We start from the raw sequence: 23,211 nt of genomic DNA on the forward strand, positions 1-23,211 counted from the left end.
TTGCTTGTATGATCAGTATGAGAGCAGTTCTAAAATCAAATTTACAGGATTTTTGACTTGTCATTTTTTTTGGCATGGATTCCTGTGTACATGGGCCGAAACTAAAAATATTAAGTTTTGCCCTCAAAAAATAAAACAATCTGATTTTATGTCAGTAAGTAGTAGTTTATATACATATGTGCATTTATAACCAATATGCGCACACACACATATATATATATATGTGCATTTATAATTGATACTCCAGATATTGAGATTGTTTAACTACAAATATTAATTTACTGCCCAAGGAACTTAGTGAATTATTTTACCTCCTTTTGCTCGATTATTATGTCACTATTCTTCAAATGCTGGCTAAACCTTCAAGATATTGCCAATATCTATACCAACTTGCCTTTTCATAGTATTTTCATATTCTTTGTGATAAAAGAAGTAATGGCAAAACATTATTTTTGTGATATATTTTTTTGAGAAATAAAAAAGAAAAAGATGCAAAACAATTCATACATTGTGTTTTTAAGGAAACTTACCCAATTGACTGAATGCCATTTCTATAAGATTTGATAAAGTAATTTTTCCTTCCCTGCCTAGTGACATCAACCCAACCACCTTCATTGTCTAGGATGCCATAATGGATGGCAGCTTTACAAATACTGGATTGCTGGAAAACAAAGTGGAAAAAATGATTCAACAGCAAGCAAGATTTATTTTCAATTGTAATTTTATGTGGAAAAAAACACCCCACCTTCTTTTATATTAGTCACACACACAAAATGTCACAGTCACAGAGTCACACAATGGTTAAGGTTGGAAAATCGTAAATCATAAGATTCTGTCATTTATCCTATATATAGTATCTATTCTGGTCACACTAAACTTAAGGGGCTATCTCAAATGAAGAAAAAATCATTTTCCCTTATTCAGAGACAAAAAAGACTCATTTACTGCAGCTGTTATTTCCTGTATTTTCTTTCAGTTCTCCATAGTGACATAACATAAATATAAACTGTAAATTTTCAGATAGGCATTAATTTTATATTGATAGACCTGTCTTATTAAAGAAATTTATACAAATATACCCACAGATTGCAGTATTTTTTCTTAAGCTTGAACTCGGGACTTCTGGAAACAAAAATTCTATTCCTGTTTAACTAGGAGAGAGATGAAGCGCATCCCAACAGTGTATGCAGAACAGAGACAAACTTAAATGGTCTGATGCAATCTTAAACATTTAGTGTAGGATTTTAGTTTTGGTGAAGGCTAGTTTCTTAAAAATCATTCTTAATATTATTTTGGCTAGTATTCCAATAAAAAAAGGGCACCTCACTAAACATTATATTGGTAAAAAAAAAAAGCAATAAAAATGTTTACCATTTCATAATGTACACTTCCAATGACTTTGGCTTTGCTCTCCAAACAGCCAGCAGGACATTCATACCTGAGACAATAAAAAAAGAACCTGGTCTTATAAAAATACAGGTCTGGATTACAAAAATGGAAAATATTTCAGCTCACATACAAATGCAGCCTTTGAAAATAATCTCAGGATGACAACTTTGATATTTACCATACCTATTGCAAGTTGTTCCTTTGCACTGATCTCTTAGCCTTACTTCACATGAAACAATCTGAGCTAAAATAAACAAAGAAAACCCAATTTTACTGTAATGAATTTGATGTTGCATAATTCAAATTTGTTGACTACTTGCAGATCAAGTAAGTTCCTTACACATTTGCTGTGTACTTATTACTTCATTTTTCTCACTGTCATTACTGCCTGTGGAACCTGAAGGTGAGTGAGTCCTTGGCCGGCTTTGTGCTGTTGCATCCTGAGCTTTGGATCGCTGCCGCTCAATCTCATTGGTTTCCTCTTCTGGTTCACTGGAGGAATAGGTCCATTCCGTACCCTCTGTTATAAAAAAAAAAAAAAAAAAAAAAAATCTCAGAAAAAATAAAAAGCTGCAGATTTTGTGGAATGCAAATCCCTTGCCATGTTTTGGTATCATGGCTTTGTTCTCAGTGTGGTTGAATATGCACAAGAACGAAAGTAACTGCTTCAGGAGAAGAACTCAAGCTTAATAATACCTCTCATGTATCTTTCTAATGCTGACTAAAGATAAAATTTCTAGTACAGGCAGCACTACTGAGGTGTGAAAATGCTTTTAATACTTCTACTTTAACATCATCTTTCTGTCATCAGAAAAATCAAAGATCATCAAAAAAAAACCATCAAAGATGATATTTCTATTAGTAGTTGAAAGAGCTCTACCAACTTGATAATTAACTCATAACTGAAGAGCCAATTTTCTAAAAACATTCATCAGAAAATGAAGCCATTTTATTCATACATAATGTAACTGATTTGAAAATACTCATTATTAAATCTACAGATCTTACTTAAATAAGAACCTTAAAGAAGCTACAAGTGTACAGAGATGGAGTTATTATGGTCCATATGAACACATGAAAAAATATTAAAATAATAATCCTGTTTTTTCAAAACCACTAATAGAAATTGTAAGTTACTTGTATGAAAAAATCTTCATAATATAGTCCATTTCAATGCCATGAAGGTAAGACAGAATAAAATCATGAAAATTGTAGGTATTTAATAATCATTCTAGCCGATATTTTGTTTAATTAATAATGTCTTCTTGTCTTGTCTTTTGATTATAGTAATGCATGTGCCTACATCACTGAGCCAGCACGTTTTCCTACAAACAAATCTGTGCATAGACTTCAACTATACCTTGCAGAAAGGGACATAAACAGCATACTGCCAAAGACCATGTCTTTGTGTATAAACAGCTCTCCATTCCCTCTGACACCAAAAGGAGTTCAGTACAGTTCTTCCTTACTAGAAGACCTGGCCTCACATATGATAGCACATAAACTCATGCCTCATGCTAAGTAGGTCCTTAGCAGTTCTCTAGGCACATAGATAATATCATTCTCTATTCTATGCATTATTTTAAAGCACAATGAATGAAGGTTACATTTCAATGAATGAAAAGGTTACATTTCTCTGACTACTAATAGCCATACTGTGGAATTAGTACATACCCCTGTAACAAAGATTTTCTCTGCAACCTCCTCCAAAACTAGGGGGACAAGCCGAACAGGGACGTCCAGGTTTGTAAGGAGCATGACCCCACCAGTTGCCCCTAAAAAAAATCCATTAGCAAACAATATATAATAATAAATTAAATAAAATAAATATATGAACATTAAGCAATATTTAAAATGTGAACAAATAAATGGTATAAAACAGTGGACACATAAACCATGATACTGTTTTGATTACACTAATACACAAATACACAAAGTTGTTCAAGTTCTTGAAGACGAAACTAAAGTACTGCTGATATGAGATCTATTTAGATCAGCATTGCACTTATATTCCTCAACTGAGGAGTATGAGAGTATGGCTTCACTCTCCTAATGGAACATACTATAGAATTTGATCTTCATATTACACGTTCTTTAAATTTACTAAAGTGGAGAGGTTCATTTATTATCCAGATAAATATCATGCTACAATGAAGATCACTGATGATGAATGCTAATACAGAGTCAAGCTAGAAAATCCTAAGAGTATTTGTGTAGCCAAATCAGCCCTGGGAACAATACTTTACTTTCTAATAGTACAAAAAAATAGAAAACTCAGACTGCTTTCCTTTTGGATTATTTCCTGGATTATAAAGTACTTTGCCCCCTCAAGATATTTTTGAGTGTCAACCTACTTACTTAGGAGAATAATTGCACACAAGATAGACTGCTTTTGGCCAAATCTGTCCCCAGATGTTCATGTTATGACACAAATTAATTGCACAACCTATTCTGCTACTTGTAGCCCAAACAACCTATGGAAAAGGAAAGAAAAAGATAAGTGAAAACCAAAACTGATTAATACACCAAAAAACTGTTCAATTCAATAAATAAATCAATTCATAAAACTCAAATCACAGAAGAGATGTTATATTCCCCTCTGTTATAAACACTACTGAGGTAGAAGTAACATTATTAAAACTGGCAAGAAGTCATTAAGTCATATCCTTACCGGAAATAAAAGCTTTATGTTGATAAAAAAGACATGGCTACTACATACAATAACTGATTTTACTATGTATTTGAACATACAGCAAACATGAAATATTTACAAAATATCAGCTAACGAACATTTTTTTTTGGAATTAAAATGATTCCAAAATCTTCATTTACAATTAAGTTGGGTTCCTGCACACTAAAGTTCCCAGTGCAGTGTAGGAGCACGCAGAGATTTAGTCTGGTTAGAATGACAGAATATATAGGTAACAGCAGTGAAAGAAAGCAACATAAAGGTTAACACTGAAAATTCATATACCAAGAAGAAACCAGTCTACGATGGGTAACAGAGGTTTGATTTAATATGCTTCCGTATCATTTCAGTCTAAAATGACTGAATTCCTTATCTGCTGATAAGTTATGCTGAGAAGTTGATGGTTTTCTGCTGAAATAATTCTCACTGTAAAAATATTGTTAAGGAAGTGATAATTTTGAGGAAGAAATCTAAAGACTAGTTCTACGATGACTCTACTCACCATCCCTCAAGTCCAGTGCTTTTAATTATGAAATGTAATAAACTGCAAAGCCCTTCTTTGTTTGTGCACTGAGAAACAATATACTGTAAGATTAGTACAGTGATAGTAATAATTTTTTGTGTCATTCACTGACCAAACTGGAGATCTTGACTCCTCTTTTCCATAGCTCACAAAACCCACCTACCTGTGTGTAATGTGTACAGACAGGACCCGAACATTTGTAAGGACAGTATGGGTTGCACTCATGAGGATGTGGATAAGTGAAATCTCTCACTTCATCATACCATGCTTGCACATGAAATGTTGGAGGTCTATACCTATGAAAATAGTAACAGTCTATTAGATCACTAAAAGTCCTACCTTCTATCATTTGTCTTTTAAGTAACTAGCAAATTTTGTAAAATTTCAAAAAGCATATATATTATAAAATAGTATCTTAAGCTACCTTCCCCAGTGTGCGCCCAAATTTTGTCCAATTGATGGAAGAAGGCTTGCGGGCCCATGTTCCCACAGACAGGTTTCAGCCCAGGATTCTGCAGATCTCTCCAGTTCTGTATCCCATACCTGAAGTTTAAAAGAAAATAAAAAACAAGGGAAGGCGGGGAAAGGGGGGGAAAGGGGGGGAAAGGGGGGGAAAGGAGTACATCTTAAAAATATTTGATGGGTATTATTTCACGTATTAAAAAAAAAAAATCAACACACCAACAGAGAAGACTCCTTTTTTTTTTTTTAAGTTTTTTAAACAGGAARAMAAAAAAAAAAAAAAAAAAAAAAAAAAAAAAACTTTTACAAATTTTACAAAGGTCTGCTCCATTTGTCATTTGTTTTACCTAAGAAATAGAAATGTTTTCATGGAGAAATTAAGTTTAATGCTCTCACAGCATTCCCTTTGGAAAACAGGAAATGCAGACATGCTGAAGTAAATAAAAGACAAATCTGAAACAGAAAGGCTTAGCTCAACTTGATAAGCTAACTCAAGTGCGCTTTCCATCTTGTGAGATTTTTCTTTAGTAATAGGCCCCTTTAGCCAAAAGGATATTATACAACACACTTTCAATACAAGGCTTTATTTTCTCTAAACCAACAGTTCATTTGAAATGAAAGTGATTTTCTCTCTCTTGTCTGTAATCAGCTTTTGTTGAAATAATATACAGTGCAAACAAAAAATTTGAGAACTCTAGCAAGGTTGTCTGTCACTGATTTCATGATGAGATTGTTAAAAATCCTCAATGCTGACCACATCAGTAAGAGATTTCTGCCCATAAAGGCACACTTAGAACAAATTAGATACACAGATTATTGCCAACTACAACATCCTTAAAGGGGAACAATAGGCAGGTCAAAGGCAAATGCAAGTTCCTGTCATCTTTCAAATCCATACTTTTTCAGCACTCCTTAAAATTATTATATAATGCATTGTTAAAGTGTTTTTAGTGTTTTATGCATTGTTTTTAGTGTTTTAAGCCAGGATTTATTCAAAGTGTTCCTTTTTTAGTCAAAGCATCACACTGACCACTGACTTTTTAAATCTCCTAAATGATAAATGCGGAAATATTTTCCAGATATCTGAACAGCTTATACTAATACTCAGGTTAGAAACTAAAACATTCCCAGGAGATAAATCCATTTCTTAGATAGAAACACAATTATTTCATCATATGTTCAGACTAAAAGGGTCTTACAGTAAGACTGTGTTATCAAGTTTTTGACATGCTATTTTCACCTTTTTAATAAGATTACTCATTAAAAACCCGACATGCCCTTGGTTATATAAAATCACAATCCTATAAAGCCTTCAATAGCACAATTTAAATACAAGATATCTATTTCCAGTTCCACTCTTCCATTTTGCCCTTATCATCAGTATTAACAGATAGTAAGATATTTAAAATGTAAATTTTTACTTCACAACTGCAAAGTTTATATGACAGAATTATTCTAACAACACAGCAGCAACAACATAAAACCTTTAATCAACTTACATACAGATCAAAACCCATGGAAACTAAGAAATAGTAGGAATTTTCTATTCACTTTACTCGGCCAATAATTCAATGTCACAAGCAAAAGGTTTGCCTAATTTTCATGAGACAATATTCTACTCTTAAATCAGGAAGTTTTATATGGCAGTATTTGCCTACTCAATAGTGAACCAGAAATAGGATGTTATCTGTAACGGGAGCCATGGTGGCAACTCTACTCTCCTTGAGAATCTACACATGTGCAGGAGATGGTCTCAGAAGGGAAATATGCAGAATAAATGGTCATAGTTTAAAGCTCATTGCGATGCAATAACCCTATTTTTACCATATTTCAGAGATTAAATATGCCCCATTGGTGGAAATAATTCCGAGAACCTATTTTTATATGAGTCGCTGTTGCCTTGAATCAAAAATGTCCGAGAAAAATATGTCCCATTGGTGGAAATAATCATTACAGTCTATGAGTTCCTGTTACCTCTCATAAAAAATGTCATAGGAAAATGAATCTACTCCTTAATATGGAAATAACTGTAGAACTAAGAAAACTCAGAAGTCAGACTGAAATTTTAGATCTGTTAAATAATACTTTTCAACTTAGAATATTTATTCTCACGAAGAGAATGAGAAACCTAAATTTGAAGACAAAAAGAAGTCCCCATGAACACAAGTTTTACCTAAAACTTGTGATCTCTAATTCATTTTTAAAATGATAACTCTGGCAACTTCCAGAGTCATTTCACTTTGATGCTTGGCTTCCTCTTTTTCTCAGGGTTTCACTTTCTCACTTATTATTGCTAACAGAGCAGTTCACCTCATCATACTTCACTTTCCTTGGAGCTATTTCATTTATGATTCTTCTCTGCAGTCATCTAAGCCAGTATTATCAGCTTCCCCTAGACACGGTGCTTCCACGTCAATCACAATGACAAGTCCAATGCCAGAAACTCTGGAGTCTTTGGTTTAGGTCAAATATCAAAGTGGGAAGAGTRGGAAGTGAGCTCATCACAATTTAGGGAGGGTAGTGGAGGCTCAAAGAAATATAATCCTTCCTACGAATTCCTACATATAGGAAATTCCTCCTATACAAAGGATTTGATTTTGACAGTACTTGCTTTCTTCCAAGAGCCTGAACTTTGTATCAAAAGTACAATAACTAGATTTTTTTAAAAAATTGTTTTAATTGAAAGATTTCAAATTTCATATCTACAATAAAAAAATACATTAAAAATATTCAAACTAGTCCTAACCACAGGCTGGGCAATTTCCATTTATTATTATTATATCTCCATTTATTTATTATTATATCGAAGAAATTTTTCAAAAGAACAAATATTTTAATTGTACTAAGAAACTCATTATTTAGTCCAGTGGGATGCTCTGTTTTAATTAGTATGGTAAATTTTTACATATAAATATTGTGCTTTGCATTATTTATTCAGTTATCAACTATTTTTTTCCTAAGCAGTTCTGACAATTTTTAACACTGTAGAAAGAATATGATCCTTAGAACTTTAGTAATTCATAATTTAATGATTTTGTAAAATGTCTGACATTCTATTCCATGGGAATTGTCTCAGCAACCAAAATTTAAGCAATATTGTAATCTCTATAGGTATTATCAAAATATGCTATGAAATTTTATAACACAGATTTCATGTATTCAATTTTCATTTAGTATGAATTACTAAAATTTTGATGAAAAGAAATTAATAAAAGGTTTTATTAAAAAAATCAGAAATCTGTCAGTTGATAGTTGCTGCTGTATGAGGATTGAATTCAGCAGAAAATGATTATCACATCTCTCCTATGCATGTACTACTCAATAAAGTTACTTCAGAAAAGTGCTGTTCAGGAAATTCTGTGTATGTTCTAGAAGAAAGGGCTCATTCATTTGTTTCTCAAACCTTTAGCACCTAAATTCCTTATTTCTAAAGCCAGATACAAAAGCTACCAGTCATGGATATACTGTACATACAAATAGCATAGATTATAGAGGGAAAAGGCTGCCTGCTCTCCTGCCAGTCAGTGTTTGACTAGACTCATTGTTTCTTTAAATGAGAAGCAAGCCATGAAGAAATATACACCTAACACAGTACATCAAAATCAGTATGACACATTCCTATACACAAGCAAAATTTTTCTGAATCTCCAGGATCATTCTGACATTTTTAAAATAAAAAAAAAAAATAAGAAATGATATCCTGACTTCTGATGCAAATCACAGGAAAGCTTTATCTAAATTTATATATGAATACACCAGAGACACAAAAAATTGACACAAGTTTTAATAACATTATGCAAAGGTACTGAATTTCTCAAAACAAATGAAAAATTTATGAAAACAAATCTGACAGATTGTAATCCCATCTCACTGCTAAACATCTCATGTTTCATTTCATTAATTTTTAAAGCCTTTTGTTCTTCTAGTGTTCCCTTCACCTTTAAAGCACAATGAAGAAGAAAATAAAAATGGGGGACAGCAAATATATACAGAAGGGTGTTCAAAATACACAAAAGAATTCTATTAAGAGCAAGCTATACAGTGAAGAAACTTCAAACAAACAGTATATGCTGGATAATTGAATCTTTAGATAACAAAAAGCTTGGAATTAAAAAGAAAAACGCCATAAGAAGAATGGTGGAATAAAAAGAGTTACAGTAACATAAGTTATTTTCCATCACACTAAAAGTGTGTATTTCTCATGTTTTAACCATAGTATCAGCAGTAATATATATAAAGTATAAATAGTATAAATATACTGTATAAAAGTACAAATTTCTTCCATAACCCATAACATTCTTCATTATCAGATAGTATTTTTTAGCTCTCTCATGCATCAGTATTCATGATGTTGCAGTGTGGTTGTAGATACCAAAGTTTGTATATCTATCTCCTTCCTGAGTAGATCATACATTTGCAAAAAAAAAAAAAAAAAAAAAAAAGAGATAAGCACATTTTATTCATGTTTATGAATGAGTTGCACCTTAACCTATACTCAAGTCTAAGATTTATACTGTATCATTTCATGTTCCACAATCTCTTTGGTGCCACAGTTCCTGAGACAATACAGTTGAGCACAGCTGAACACAGGTTTATCATGACAAATACAGCTATGTGTCATAATGTACTTTTTCTCTCATCTATTTAAAAGATAGCCTTTTTTTTCATATCCTTTCTAATCTTCTGCATAGACAAATAATTGCCCACCAAAACTCCAAAAAAAATGAGTTTTCACACATAACTACTTGTATCTAACAACAAATTAACTTATTTAAAACAGCAGTCCCTCACACGGTGATTTATTAGTCCTTATAAGCCCTTATCAGAGGTTTTACAAGTTCATGGACCTGACCTCAAATGGAATATAGCTTATTTAACAAAAGACATAGAATATATAAGATATTAATCTTCTGCATCACAGACTATATGTGCTATTTTGTCTCTCTGAAAATTTTCTTTCTTTTGAGGATAGTATGAAGTACTATAGTATGAAATACTATTCTAGTTCAGTTAGAGGCAACGGTATCACCACAGTGTTATACTTCCCTCTGTAAGCATATAAGGATTATGAGCATTCCTCCTGATTCACAGAGCTAATTTAGACATCTGATACCTTAAATGGAGCTAGTAGCCAAAGGGCTTGGGGTACTGCTACTCTGACTGCTGGAGCACAGTGTGTTCCTGTGTTCAGTACAGACACATTCCTGAAGACTGCAGGTGCATGCAACATAGGACATCTTGCTTCTTTGAAGGCAAGGGAAAATGTTCTTTCCTTCTCCCATATGGGTTTCCATGAAATCACTGCCTACTGGTCTAGCTCCAAGGGATTGACAGATTTAAGAATCCAGCAGTAAATCATGTTACTCTTATTCTAATGTAAATTGAAAAACTGAAATATTTGGCAGATATTTATGCGTGTCAGGAGAGTGATGATAATCATAATTCTTCCAGATGCAATATATGCTTTAGCTTTTCATAAAAAAATTCAAGATTCAGAATTAGCAGGAGGGAAAGCAATAAAACAGGCATAGATAATGCTGAGTTTTCTGATATTCAAGAGCAATGTCCTGAAAAGCAGACTTTATCAACACTTATCCAACAGTTAATAAAGATGCTATCTCTTAGCCTTCAACCTGGTGAAATATACGCTTACTAAAACTCTGAAGTCATTCAGACATGACTTGAAGTTCAGAAGTAAAACCTTTTGTTAAGACAAACAATCTTTTTGTGTTTTTTCTTTTTTCTTTTTTTTTTTTTTTCTCCTTGTTTTTCTAATGACACATGCACTCAAAACAGGAGATCCTAAATGCTGGAAACCATCATCCAAGAGTACTTGTTTTTCCCTCAAAGGAAGTTACCAGCACAGCAACTTCTCTTCTACTCTTAGATCCTCAGGGTGACAGAAAAGGTCTAGATTAACTTTTTACACCCTATAGCATTGATAATAGCAGTTACTGACTCCAGCTGCCTACTTTTCTTCTTTCCCAGAAGTTAGCAGTTTTGCAGTAGGCATGTGGCAAGAAACAGAATCTTCTCCTGAACGTGTGTAGTTTAAAGATTATTACATAAAATAAGCCACAACTAACACTTGGACTTTACAGACTGGACTACACATTGTGACATTTAACCTCTGTCAACACAGTGTTCAAGTACAGTGTAAGCTGAAACCAATGAACTGCTGATGAAGGAGCTAATGTTTCAATGAGGACACTGCAGTTCAAATTATAACTCATCAACAACTAGACTTTGGGGAATTAACCTCTCCTGAATCTAGACAGATTCAAAGATGTATTATCTAGATCTATTTATGTAAATTGTCTTTGTAGTTAGCATAAACAGATAAGCATCTACAGAGGGAGATTCATCTGATTTATTTTACCTAAGAAAAACTGTTCCTTGGATAAACTTTCTTTGAATTGACTATAGAAGAGATTGGCTCAAACATAGACATTTACTCCACTGTAGGACACCAAAAGTCTGATGATATGAATCCCATCATCTATGTCACATGAGTGTTAAAGAGTTAATTCTCTGATAAGATAGGCCAGCAAGAGTCTCCTACTTACAATAACTGGTTCTGTAACTAGTAAGCCCAATAGCTCAAAAAGCATTTTCCTGTGAGATGCAAGTACAGTGATAACATTTGAACTGGCAAGATCTGTATACACATAAGAAAGTGGAAAAAAAAATATGGAATGATACTATACAGAAAGAAAGAAAAAAAAGAGCTAAAATTTAAGCTCAGTAAAGATGGAAAAGTAACTACAGTGGGCAACATTGAAAATAAACATTTACCATGGCATAGTATAAATACCCTCATTGCTGTATACATTCTAAATATATAGAGTGGTAAAGTAAATACCACGGTACAGTATGGGTATTTATTTGCTTTTTAATCAGATACACTGTATTCTTTAAGGCAAATGACACTGAGAAGGAAAAATGACAGATGAAACATTGGCTGAGAAATGCCATGATCCAATAAGCCATAAATGCAGTCAAGGAAAAGAAATCAGTTACATGGTGCCAGCAGAGAATCAAAGTGATATTGCTGAAAAAAGACGTCAAGAGACTGATTTTAACTATAGTCTTGCTTCCTCACCRAGTCAGAACAAAATCTGTATTATCCATATTTTTTAATTAATAGATTTTCACAATGTGGGGAAAATTTATTATTGTAAGAACAAGAGGATTTCCTTGGTATGCAACTTAAGACTTCTCAGCAATGCTAGCTCTTGCTTGCTTGTCAGAAAGCAAAAAAAAAGTCACTATAACTTTTTTTTTTTTTTATTTCTCATATTAACCAAGTTCATCTCGGTCTTACTCATAAATGACATACTCTGATTTTATAATCAACTCTACTAATCTTCATTCTCACTATTGCAGCTAGACCATTCTTAAAGCATGACAATAACTGTACATCACTTTTCAGTCAAGATCTCATCAGTTTCATACAGACAAGTCAAACACACTTTAAAACTTACTTATGCCATTGCTTCATATTTGTAATTCGGTATTAATCCTGCATCTTTTTCACTTTTTTTGCACATTTTGACTGTGTTCCCTAAAACCATCACAACCTATATTATAATTGAATATATTCTGATGTTTTCTAGTGTGCTGTGTAGTTATTCAAGTCATACCAAAATACTAAAAGAAAAAAGGGAAAGACTCGAACAGCAGATCATCACTTCCAATGATCTACCATTTTACCACTGAGTATACCGTTATACACTGCGCTTGTTTATTTCTGTGCCAAAAAATAGAATGGTTTGGCATAATCTGAAGTTTTCCCAGCAGTTTTCAAGTTGACTTCTTAAGAAAACTAGGCTTTGCTAAGGCATTTCTATCCACACATAGGTATCAGAAGGAAGTCTGTGGGAATTAACGATTATTAGCACAACTGAAAAGAAAGTCACCTATAGATAATTGAGAAGCTTAGCTTCAGTCACCTCAGTCTGGAAATACTGCACCCAATGCTTAAGGTCACCTAGATACTACAAGGCAGAGTGAGCACAAACACTTAATGAGTCCTGAAATACTGGCCAAATCTCATTGAAAAATATTTAAAAAGCTAATAAGTACTAATATATCCTTTACATATGAAGAAAGAGGATACGTAAAATTATTAAGCTTTTAACTACCAAGAAAGTTAGGTATCCATTTTCAGATGAAGGAATATGGTTTGTCCAGAAATAAATGGTTAGGACCTCATATGCTACCATGCGGTAGACTGGAGTTTATAGAGCTTTAACCTGGGCAGAAATCCCTGAATAGACCTTGAGGTTTCAGCAACTCCTTTGGAAAAGATTAAAAAACAGAAAAAAAACCTGTGGCTTTTGCCTGGAAACAGGAAAGCAGTATAAGGCCAAAAATATTGTTCCTAAACACTGAATAAATTGAACCAATTTTTGAAGCATCTCTCTATTACGGTTTCATGTGTTTGAGGTTTTTGTGTTCAAGAAGTGAAAAACAGGAATAGGAACAAGCAGACATGACTAATCACATTTAATTTTGTGTGTACTCTAAGCACATTAAAAAACCTTGCTGGAATATTCAGGCTTCCAAGGTGTTCCGAAACAGTACGTTTACTTTGCCACTTTTTAAAAACTGCATAAAGACTTTCTATTTCAACATGACTTAAAATCATCTGTTCATTTGTATATGCTGACGGGAACGGAAAAGAAGCAGCAGTGGTGCAGAAGCTGGTCCTGATTTCTGCATTTTGTCCATTGTCAAACTGTGAATTACACACATTCATTACAAAGGGTATTCATAAATATTTATAGCTAACTATGAGTTCACCAGGTTCGCTATGAGGTCCTTACCTCAAATTGCAATGGTAAGTACTATTATAAACTAGCCATAACTACTTCCTTTCATACAGCAGTTTTAGAGATGATACCAAATTTCAAATGCATGGCAAAATGAAGGTTTGTTTTCAGAAGGGGACCACTGTGACAGCAGACCATTTTCAGTACAATAGAAAAGATCTGAAATTACAAAATATTGATTATATGTGACTTGGCACTGCTGTTAGAAATACATTTAAATATGGACTTAAACAATTGGAAAATGTATTAATGCAAGAGTTCCTAGTCATTTTGAGAGCCAATTGGACAAATATATAATGCTATGTTTCAGGTATCTTTTCTTCTTGAAACAGAGCCAGAACACTGATTTAGTGAAATAATCTCATTTTAAGTAACTGTTATTTTCCTTTATAATAGAGTAAAAAATTATGCTTCTTCACAAGGACCATAGATAGACTTCTTAATATATTAATTGTGGCTATGCCAAGGCTAGGCTTGAAAACCAATATATATTGACAAGGGGTCTAATTCAAGTTCTTATATAATTTATATTCAATTTCACTGAAATTGAATATAAGTGAAATTATATAAAAAACAAATATCAATTTTTATTTTGCAATTTATAAAACACATTCTTATTCAAACAAGATCCTTATTCAAACGTTATGAAGATGTTTGGAGTTCCTGTTATAAGTCTCAGTGCTTCTTTCTGTGTTCAGCTTCCATTTTACACTTATTTCTGGTGCTGCTGTTCCTGGTTACTCCTCAATAATCTTTTTTGATATAGGAGATGAAGCAGTTCAACATCAAAATGAAGGAACAGTGTCTATCCTATGCAGTTACTTATTTTTATTTTGGGAACACTCCCATAAACTCGGAGACAGTAAGCCTTTCTGCTGCTTTCCACTTTCAGTTTCTTTACTTGGAGTTGCTTAGTTGTTTTTGGCACTGCATCAATAAAAGTCATAACGTGGACTTATCCACTTGCTTTCTTGGCCACGTTTGCACTGCACAATCCTTTGCTAAAAGTGCCAGAAAGAATAAGAGGATAAGTCAACGTCACCATGCTCTTTGATGCAGTGTCAGTAGCCTTTGAGTACAGGCAAAGAAGCTGAAGCACTTCCACCACTCTTTGAAGTGGAGCAGGGAAGTGGAAAACCAGAGGGAAAGCAGACAGGTTCCCTCTGAATGAGCCACACTGTTTTTGGCACCCTAAGTGCTCTCCAGCCACTTAAAAGATTTCACAAACCAGAGTTCTCCGCTCAAAAGGAATGGTAATTGTTTTTAGCCAAGCGTCCCTGCAGAGTCCTGGCAAAACGGACAATCAGACCAACTAAATCAGACATGCAGGGGTTTTGTCACCAAGTTCTAAGAGTTTAAACAGGCATTTCTGCTCTGCATTAAAAAGCACACCACCAAAATGCCCACGTCCACTATCAGGCATTTACAGTTTCTCATGTAGTTTTAATTCTCCTTTACACAGTGGAGCACAGAGACCGGCAATAGTCATGACTTCAGTCCTCCAGTTCTGTGTGCTCTGGGCACAAATCTCAGCTGGGATCTGACAGATACTTGTAGACACACAGCTAGATCCAGGCTGATGCAGAAGACATGATATAAGAGCAGCACAAGATAGCTGAAAACTTATTTCAATCCCAATACAGTCGCTATGATAACACAAATAACGGATTACTCTCATCCATACAATAGCTGTATGTGCCAGTAAGTTCATACGATCCAAAGTCCACTGATCTGTATTCAAATACAGGATTCTTTTTCCTAGGGAAGAATTCCAAAAAGTCTAGGAAAGAAATTGGAGCAACATACAAGATTATTCAGACTCCCTGAAATACTTACAGCCCTTCTTAATTTTTTTTTCTCTTCTTAAGTCTTCATGAAGGTATTGAGAGTGGCAGGCCTTGCACCAAAACATGAGGCCTCATCCAAGCCAGAAGTCAATCACAGTTTTGAAATGAATGGTATGGTATCTAATTTTCCAACACATCACCTACTAATTTTCCAAAACATCACCTACCACATCAAGTTTTCAGAAATATAAGGCTTTTAGAGGTAATGTATCAACACAAAGTAAGAAAAAAGGTAAGTACTTTTTATCCTGTAAGGTGTAGAAATACAACAATACATCGAAATGATGAGGTTATATCAAATAAATATAAATATTTTACTTATTTCATAAAGTTTATAAAGTAAATCCTTCTAGAAGCAAAGTGCAGGATAGGCTTTGTGACAATATCCCTAAGATGTACAGGCAGAATCTGGCCATGACTAAAAATAAAGATTTACTTGCTCTAGAGGACACTGATGTTCTCGAGTTATGGTAAACACAAAACATAGTATGTGGCCAGGTGCCAAGAAATACCAGATTGAACTAGGTTGCTATTTATCAACTTAGGAACTTAAATACTTTTCAGTACAGCCAAGGCACGTGCATGGAATGAGGATCTCACATGAGTTATGTGACTTATTTGTGTGCTTAGAAAATATATATCTACTTTATGTATTTAAGGAAAAATACTAAGAGAAGGTTTAAAGAAGAATTTATGAAAAATTTATTAATCAAAATTGAAGATAATATTCCAGATGGATATTTTGTAGTTTGCAGACTACAGCTGTTTAGAATACCTTAGAACTGATATCTTCCAGTTTTGCTGTTCTTAAGAGTATTCTTAATGTGTCAACCATGACAACCAGGAGAAAAAAAAATCCTCAGTTCTATGAATACAGATTTGCTAAAATGAAATGTTCCTATTAATATTATCAGAAAACACAATGATTGTACAAAGTCTGTCCATGATAAACAAACAATACTGACAAAAAAAGAAATAAAATATAAGAAAATTGTAAGATTATGGCACCTAAATCAAGTATTTTGAGATTTTTCAACACTTTACAACACTGTATTTACTTTTTATGGTAATAATTCAATAATAATGCAACAATAAATATTCCTTTCTAACAGAAGAAGATAGATGAAGGCCTTTGATATCATTCTAGTCTGAACAACAAACCAGTGTACTTATTTCCCGATTCATCATGTTACCACTCTATTTGAGGTAAAAGTTTTTTTTCTGTAAAACACTTCATACTTTACTTAAGGGTAACATTGATGACAGAACTACATCTAAAATTAAGTGTCCAAAAATGGTGATTTGATGAATATTTTAACCACAGAAATAATACATTCTCCTACATATTCCAAGACTATAAATAGGTGGACAAATTTATGGCAAATCAAGGTCTTTGTCTTTGGACAGGTCTTTGCCTTTCTGTGATTGGCATTGCCAGGGAGAAAATAAATTAATAAAGCTATGCTGAGATGAAAAAGACAAAAAGATGATAAAAAGACAAAATAGAATTTAAGAATAAAGAAATATTTATCACATTAAAAAAAATCCTTGGTCTTGTGTTGTAAATAACAGTACTGTAACTTCTTCATAACATCCCAATACAGGGAAATGCAATTTGAGTGACTTTTGTTTATTGCTAGCATTAAGTTAAGGTAGTTTAAAAAAAAAGGGAGAGTAGAAAATGAAGATACTGTAATACTGAGTGGCAGGCAATGGCAAATAATATTCTGTGTTAATATATGCAAAATAAAGGGTACAGGAGATTGCAGCCAACTACACATACACAACAGGGAACTGGAAATGACCCATCAGCACTACACTGTCAAGAGTTCTTTGAAAATGTTGAGTTTAGTTTATTCAAGATCAAAAAGCAAAAGACTACTGAGAATTATTAGGAAGAGAAAAAAGAACACACACACACACACACAAAATCCAACAATATAAATCCACAGCACACAAACTGTCAGTGTATTACGTTGTGTTCCCTTTGAACTAGAGGAATGCAGTAGGACCACAGCTGATAGGGAAGCACTAGCACTGCAAAATGGAATAGCTTTTCAGAGGAAATAGATTTCAAGTTAGAAGCATAAGACTCTTCAGCTGAAGGAGAAAGGGCTGAGATAACTATAAAAGTTATAAAACTGTGAAAAATACAAACTACAAGTATGTGAGAATTTTGCATTATTCTTACAACAAAGAAAACTGAGCATCAAATAAAATAACATGTTTAAATGAAAAAGAACTGCATAATTATAAGTACAGTGCATTATTATAAAGCACAGCAACTTAATGCCATATATGCAAAGAATCTAAGCTCATAGAAGATGCATAGTACATCTTCAAGGGACAGAATATTTGAGAAGATGAACTTTTGATGCTATAAATTCAGCCAGCTAACCATGAGAGGATTCTGCTGGTTGGACATCTCTAAAGCGAAACTTAATGCAGTTAGTAACTTCATGTTGCTATCTTCTTTTTCTTGCCAGAATTTAAGCAGTACAGAAAAACCAGCATTTTTTAATGGAATAGAGATTTTCAGTGCTGTAGGCGAACTTCAGGAAAAAGCCATTGGCAAGCCAAGGAACCACAAAGTAACTGCATTAGAGTATCACACATAGGTATTATTTTGTACCTTTTTATCTCCTATGACTGAAGCTAAATCAAAATTTAAACCATGCCATGACATAGAATATCATGCTATGGTTTATTCTTTTCAGTATCCTTGCAGTTTTTTTTTTCTTCTGAAAACCAATATATTTAGAAAGTATAGAAGTATGTTAGTAAAAAGCAGGTAGGAAGTATTCTTCCCCTTCACAACTTAAATTCAGAAGGCAGCCATAGCCATGTAGGCTCCTAAAAGGTAAGGTTGGACATTACAAGTACGGTAATATAAAAAATGTAAGGCAATATAATAAATAACTTCTTTCCAAAATGTTGTTATACTTCCTGTACTCACTCCTTAGCTATGTATTGCCACCCTCTTCAGACTCAGCTATGCCTAAAGTCCATTCTAGAACCTAAATTGTCTGAAAGTTAATCTTTCAGACGTGGGAGACCTTTCAGAAGTGGGAGAAAGTTTTCTCCCACTTCCAAGTATACTTGGGGATTTTAAACTTTTTCTTAACCTATATGACAGACTTCTACAGGGATAAGTATTTTGGTGTCTGAACTTCGAACAATTAAATTCATTATCACTCAAAAAAAGTTAACTTCACAAATGGACATATTTCTAAGGAATGGTTTTACTAGTACAAAGGACAACTTATCCTGGGAAGACCGTGGCCATAACGGGTCCTTTTTGCCAGTATTTCTGTACTATTAAAGCACATCAAAGTTTTGCATCTTCACTTATCAATTTTGCTAGATCAGTTTTCACAAGCAAACATTCAGGAGGATTGTTCCTTTATTCTGCTTAACTGCAAAACCATATGCATCCTAGTCAAAAAAAATGTAAGATATATTTTAGTTGTATGGGTCTATTTGATGAAATTTCAATTTCATCACCCCTATTCTTTTTTTTTCCCCCCACTCAAAGCTCACAAACATGTAAAACAAGATCTAAGAGCTTTTTTTCTTTTTAAAGCAGTGCAGAGTGCCCACTGTCTCCTCAACCACGCTCTCTCAGTTCCCAATCACTGCATGCATTCGTTTCTCCTACTTGTTACAATCTCCCTTCCTACTCATTCCATAACTTAGTCTTAAAATAGCCTCTTAGCAAATTCCCATGCTCTTAACCTCCTTCCATAATTCCCTACTCCCAATCTTTCTTTGGGCAGAGAGTCCATATTCTTCCCCCAACCATATCTGTCCCAATGTTCTTTCCTTCCACATCGCTGAGGCCTCAGCCTCCCTCCACTGTCTCCCAGATGCCCTGCACACCACTGTCCATCTCTTTGGACAGACCCACTAAGCATTAAGAATCCCAACCTCCTGCCCATGGCAGCCCCTGATTTCCTTGGATATGAATGCCAACACTCTCTCCTCAAAGCTGTCTGTCCTAGTCTATTTCTGTTTTCCCAGTCCCCACCTCTAAAGATATCTCATTTCAGTAACACTTGGGCTCTGCAGCAGGGACCATTTGGGAGCAGATAGGAGAAAAAAAAATAAAGACAAAATCCTTTCTGCAGATACAAACCTACTATAGTCTATGCAAAAGTGGGCACAGTGCAGAAAATACAGTTTAGGCAGTGGCCATAATTTAAACAGTAAAATGGGTTCAAGATATTATTGTCTCTTTGTTTGGAGATGAGAGGAGATAACTAGTTCTCTGTGCTTATCCTAGTATTATAACACTCATGCTGTTTAACGTGGGTTAAATTGTCCTTGATTTAAGCATGTCTCCAGGACACACACATGCCCTGTTCAATCACACCTCCACACTGAGAGAAAGGTACCTCCAAGCTGTGACAGCTTGTACATCTTCAAATGTGTTAGTAGGATCCTGTCACCACCTTCCAATGGAAGGTATCAGGAAACCTGTCCTTCCTATAGTGGTGATATTTTCTCTTATACTTCATGATGGATGTGCTCCTTCCCCAGCCAAACCTGAATTTTCACAGGTAGTCCTATTCGTGTGTTAACCACCAGTGATATTATTTGATCCTGGTGATTGCCTCCTTGACATCTTCCTCCATTCAGACAATAACCATAGCTGAATTCTGATGAGGAGATAAGGGTTAATTGAGCATACACCAGCCAGAAGTCCTCTGAAATGAAAGAGTAACTATAAGTCAATCAGCTTATCCCTTAAGCATGGGGATGGCTCGAGAGCCCACTGAGCTCTCTTTTGCATGGCAGGACGTTGCACACCAGGATCTTCCCCCAAGCAGGGACACCTCTCAAGGATACTCCTGGGAGTTAAAGAGATCCTTGCTGCAACAGATCTGTGGTAAGTGACTATTTACAAGTTCACTCTCTGAACTTGTAAATTTTACTGATGTAACTGTGCATAAAATTCTGTAGTCATAAAGTGTTGACCAGGTCTGGGACTAGGATTGGATCCAGCTGCACCCAGGCTTCTCTCAGAATGAAGTTGGAAAGCAAGGGCATCCGATCTGAACCCTGTGACTCAACAGGAGGGTCTCCTTGGTAATTCTGTGTGTGTATCTTATATCTCATGTCATAAGTGGCCTTGCCACAGAATCTCATGAAACCATGGTCCACATCAATAAAACCTATTACTATTTCTTTCACATGAGTGAAGTGCATTGTGTCACTCACCCCCTGACACACACTCATTCCATAACATACTTGCAGAAACAAAAAAAAATAATAATAATACATAGTATCAGCACAGGAACTAGATTTAAGCTTTTATGCTGAAACATGAGTAAAGAAGAGATATCTGTTCTTATAAAACTTTAACAACTCAAATGGCAATATTTTAGCATACTTTATCAAATTGGTAGAGAGCGCTATATGTTAGTCTTGAGCAAGGGCTATATGAACAGAGATTTCTTCAAGGAAAAATACAAATACAAATTATGTATAACATCAGTAGAAACATAAAGGACTCCAGTCGACTAGAACAAGCCAACTTAAACAGAATACTTTCATGTTACAGGAACCTCTTTTTTGCTGAGAAATTCTGTGCTGCCTAAAAGCTTGGGAGATAATCTATGTTATATTGAAACTTCTCAAATGGTAAATTATTGACATAATCAATTATTATAAATAATCCACTCTTGGCCCATTACACTGAGGAATAACTCATCCATTCAGGATAGCTATCAGAGATAAACTTATTAATATCAATAGAATATATTTGATCCACAAACAGGATTTTTCTTTACCGCAGTTTATCCTGTACTGTTAAAAGGAGGAGAAAAAAATAAAAAGAGGGAGAGAGGCAAGCAAGTTACAAGCGCTTTAAATAAGAAAACAAGCAAAACAAGCAAGCTAAAATTGTAAGTATGCCAATAAAGTTACAATAACTACTCTATTAACATTTCTTTCTGGATGTCACTATCAGTTTTTCCTTACCATATATTCCATATTGGAAGCTGGTGGATACACCTGACCCCGTAATTTATTATGAAGATCCAAGATACTCTGCATATCACTGTCTGTGATAGCCCTTTTCCCTCTCTGCTTGGCGATCCACCACTCACCATCTTCATCCATGTATTTTTCCAAAAGTTCCTCTAAGACCGTTGCATTGGAGAGGACCATTGCAGAAACTGCTTGAGCTATGAATAGCAAGGTAGTTACTCTGAGCCATTCCTGTACTACATACTTCATGATGAATGATCTCAAAATGCTCGAGTTAGCTCCAAGACAAAGTCTTTCTTCCAGGTCTGCAAAGGCATAAGAGACAGCAAAATATTTTTGAGATTGAAGTACTGGCATGTGCCAATTTGCTGAACAACAGAAGTCAAACTGTAGTGGGCAGAGAGTTTGTCAGCATCATTTTAGGGAGGCAGACAGGATGCTACATGTAGTTTGCACCAATAAATGYATGCTGCGGTTTTTGAAGGATAACTTATCTTCAGCCTTACGAACTGAGGATCATTTAAGTGGATTTATAAAGTATACAGGCACGGCCTCTTCAGGGGCTGCCTGCAAGAAAGCATGCTTTTCATATGTACTTAAAAGGAGACAGGCATTAATGAAGATTAGACTTCAGATAAGGTCTTCCAGGACTGGAATGTATTACCACCCCTGCCCTCTGCAACACCAAAAAAATAAAAAACCACACACCACCACCACCAAAAAAAAAAACAAACAAAACCACATTTCAAGCTAAAAGGCTTGAATTCAAATGCCTACATATGAAGAACTCAAGTTAATATGAAATATATACACTCCCAGTGCATTTGAAAATATGTTCTTGATCAAGGAGTTTGTTTCCTGATTTACAAGCCCCTTGTAACACAAGAAGTATTCAGCTCTGCCAAACAAATGGGGGGAGATAGGAGACTATTCTGTTCACTGAACAAAGAAAAGCACAGCTAACTCTTTGCAAAAGTAGCACTAGCAAGAGCAGATCTCAAGCCCTGCTCCTTCTTCATGTCTGGGTGCTTATCGGTGAGCAATCCCCACGGTGGCCTCACTCCCTCCAGATGAAAACGCTTTACTCCGGTCGCACCAACCCCACCACATCCGTCCGGAGGAGGACAACAAAAACACGGGCGCGGGGCAGAGGAACCTGCAACGAGGGGCGCCCGGCGCGGCACCCTCCGGCCCGCGCACCGCGGGAACGACCRCCCTCCCGGGCCGAGCTTACCCTCGCTTACCCGCGCTTACCCTCGCTCCGACGGCGCCGTCCTGCCGCGGGGCCCGCCCGCCGCGCTCCCTGCTCGGCCGCGGCCGTGCGGGAGCGCCGGGCCGAGGTGCCGCTGTGCCGCTGTACGCGCCTCTCCGCTCGGCGCCAGGCCGCGCTGAACCGCTCCGTGCACTCCGCTCCCGCGGCCCTCCCCGTCGCGCATTTATCGCGGGCAGCCGTGACGTGCGCGGACACACCTCCCC

At 35.3% G+C, this 23,211-nt stretch overlaps 1 protein-coding gene across 1 annotated transcript in view; it reads right to left on the reverse strand.

Moving 5' to 3' along the window:
* The window catches only part of CRISPLD1 (cysteine rich secretory protein LCCL domain containing 1), a 36,520-nt gene extending 13,512 nt beyond the window's left edge, over window positions 1-23,008 (reverse strand). The window contains exons 1-10 of the mRNA XM_026037405.1: window positions 22,990-23,008; window positions 21,727-22,040; window positions 5,026-5,144; window positions 4,765-4,897; window positions 3,748-3,863; window positions 3,064-3,164; window positions 1,730-1,909; window positions 1,573-1,633; window positions 1,372-1,438; window positions 531-661 (exon numbers count right to left, since the gene is read on the reverse strand). Of these exons, the coding sequence (XP_025893190.1) occupies window positions 531-661; window positions 1,372-1,438; window positions 1,573-1,633; window positions 1,730-1,909; window positions 3,064-3,164; window positions 3,748-3,863; window positions 4,765-4,897; window positions 5,026-5,144; window positions 21,727-21,984 (1,166 nt within the window). The 5' untranslated portion in view covers window positions 21,985-22,040; window positions 22,990-23,008. The remainder of the gene's footprint in view (window positions 1-530; window positions 662-1,371; window positions 1,439-1,572; window positions 1,634-1,729; window positions 1,910-3,063; window positions 3,165-3,747; window positions 3,864-4,764; window positions 4,898-5,025; window positions 5,145-21,726; window positions 22,041-22,989) is intronic.
* Window positions 23,009-23,211: the final 203 nt, after the last annotated feature.

Source organism: Nothoprocta perdicaria, unplaced genomic scaffold, assembly GCF_003342845.1.
Source record: "Nothoprocta perdicaria isolate Ctin4 unplaced genomic scaffold, notPer1 scaffold_198, whole genome shotgun sequence".
Classification (NCBI taxonomy): Eukaryota; Metazoa; Chordata; class Aves; order Tinamiformes; family Tinamidae; genus Nothoprocta; species Nothoprocta perdicaria.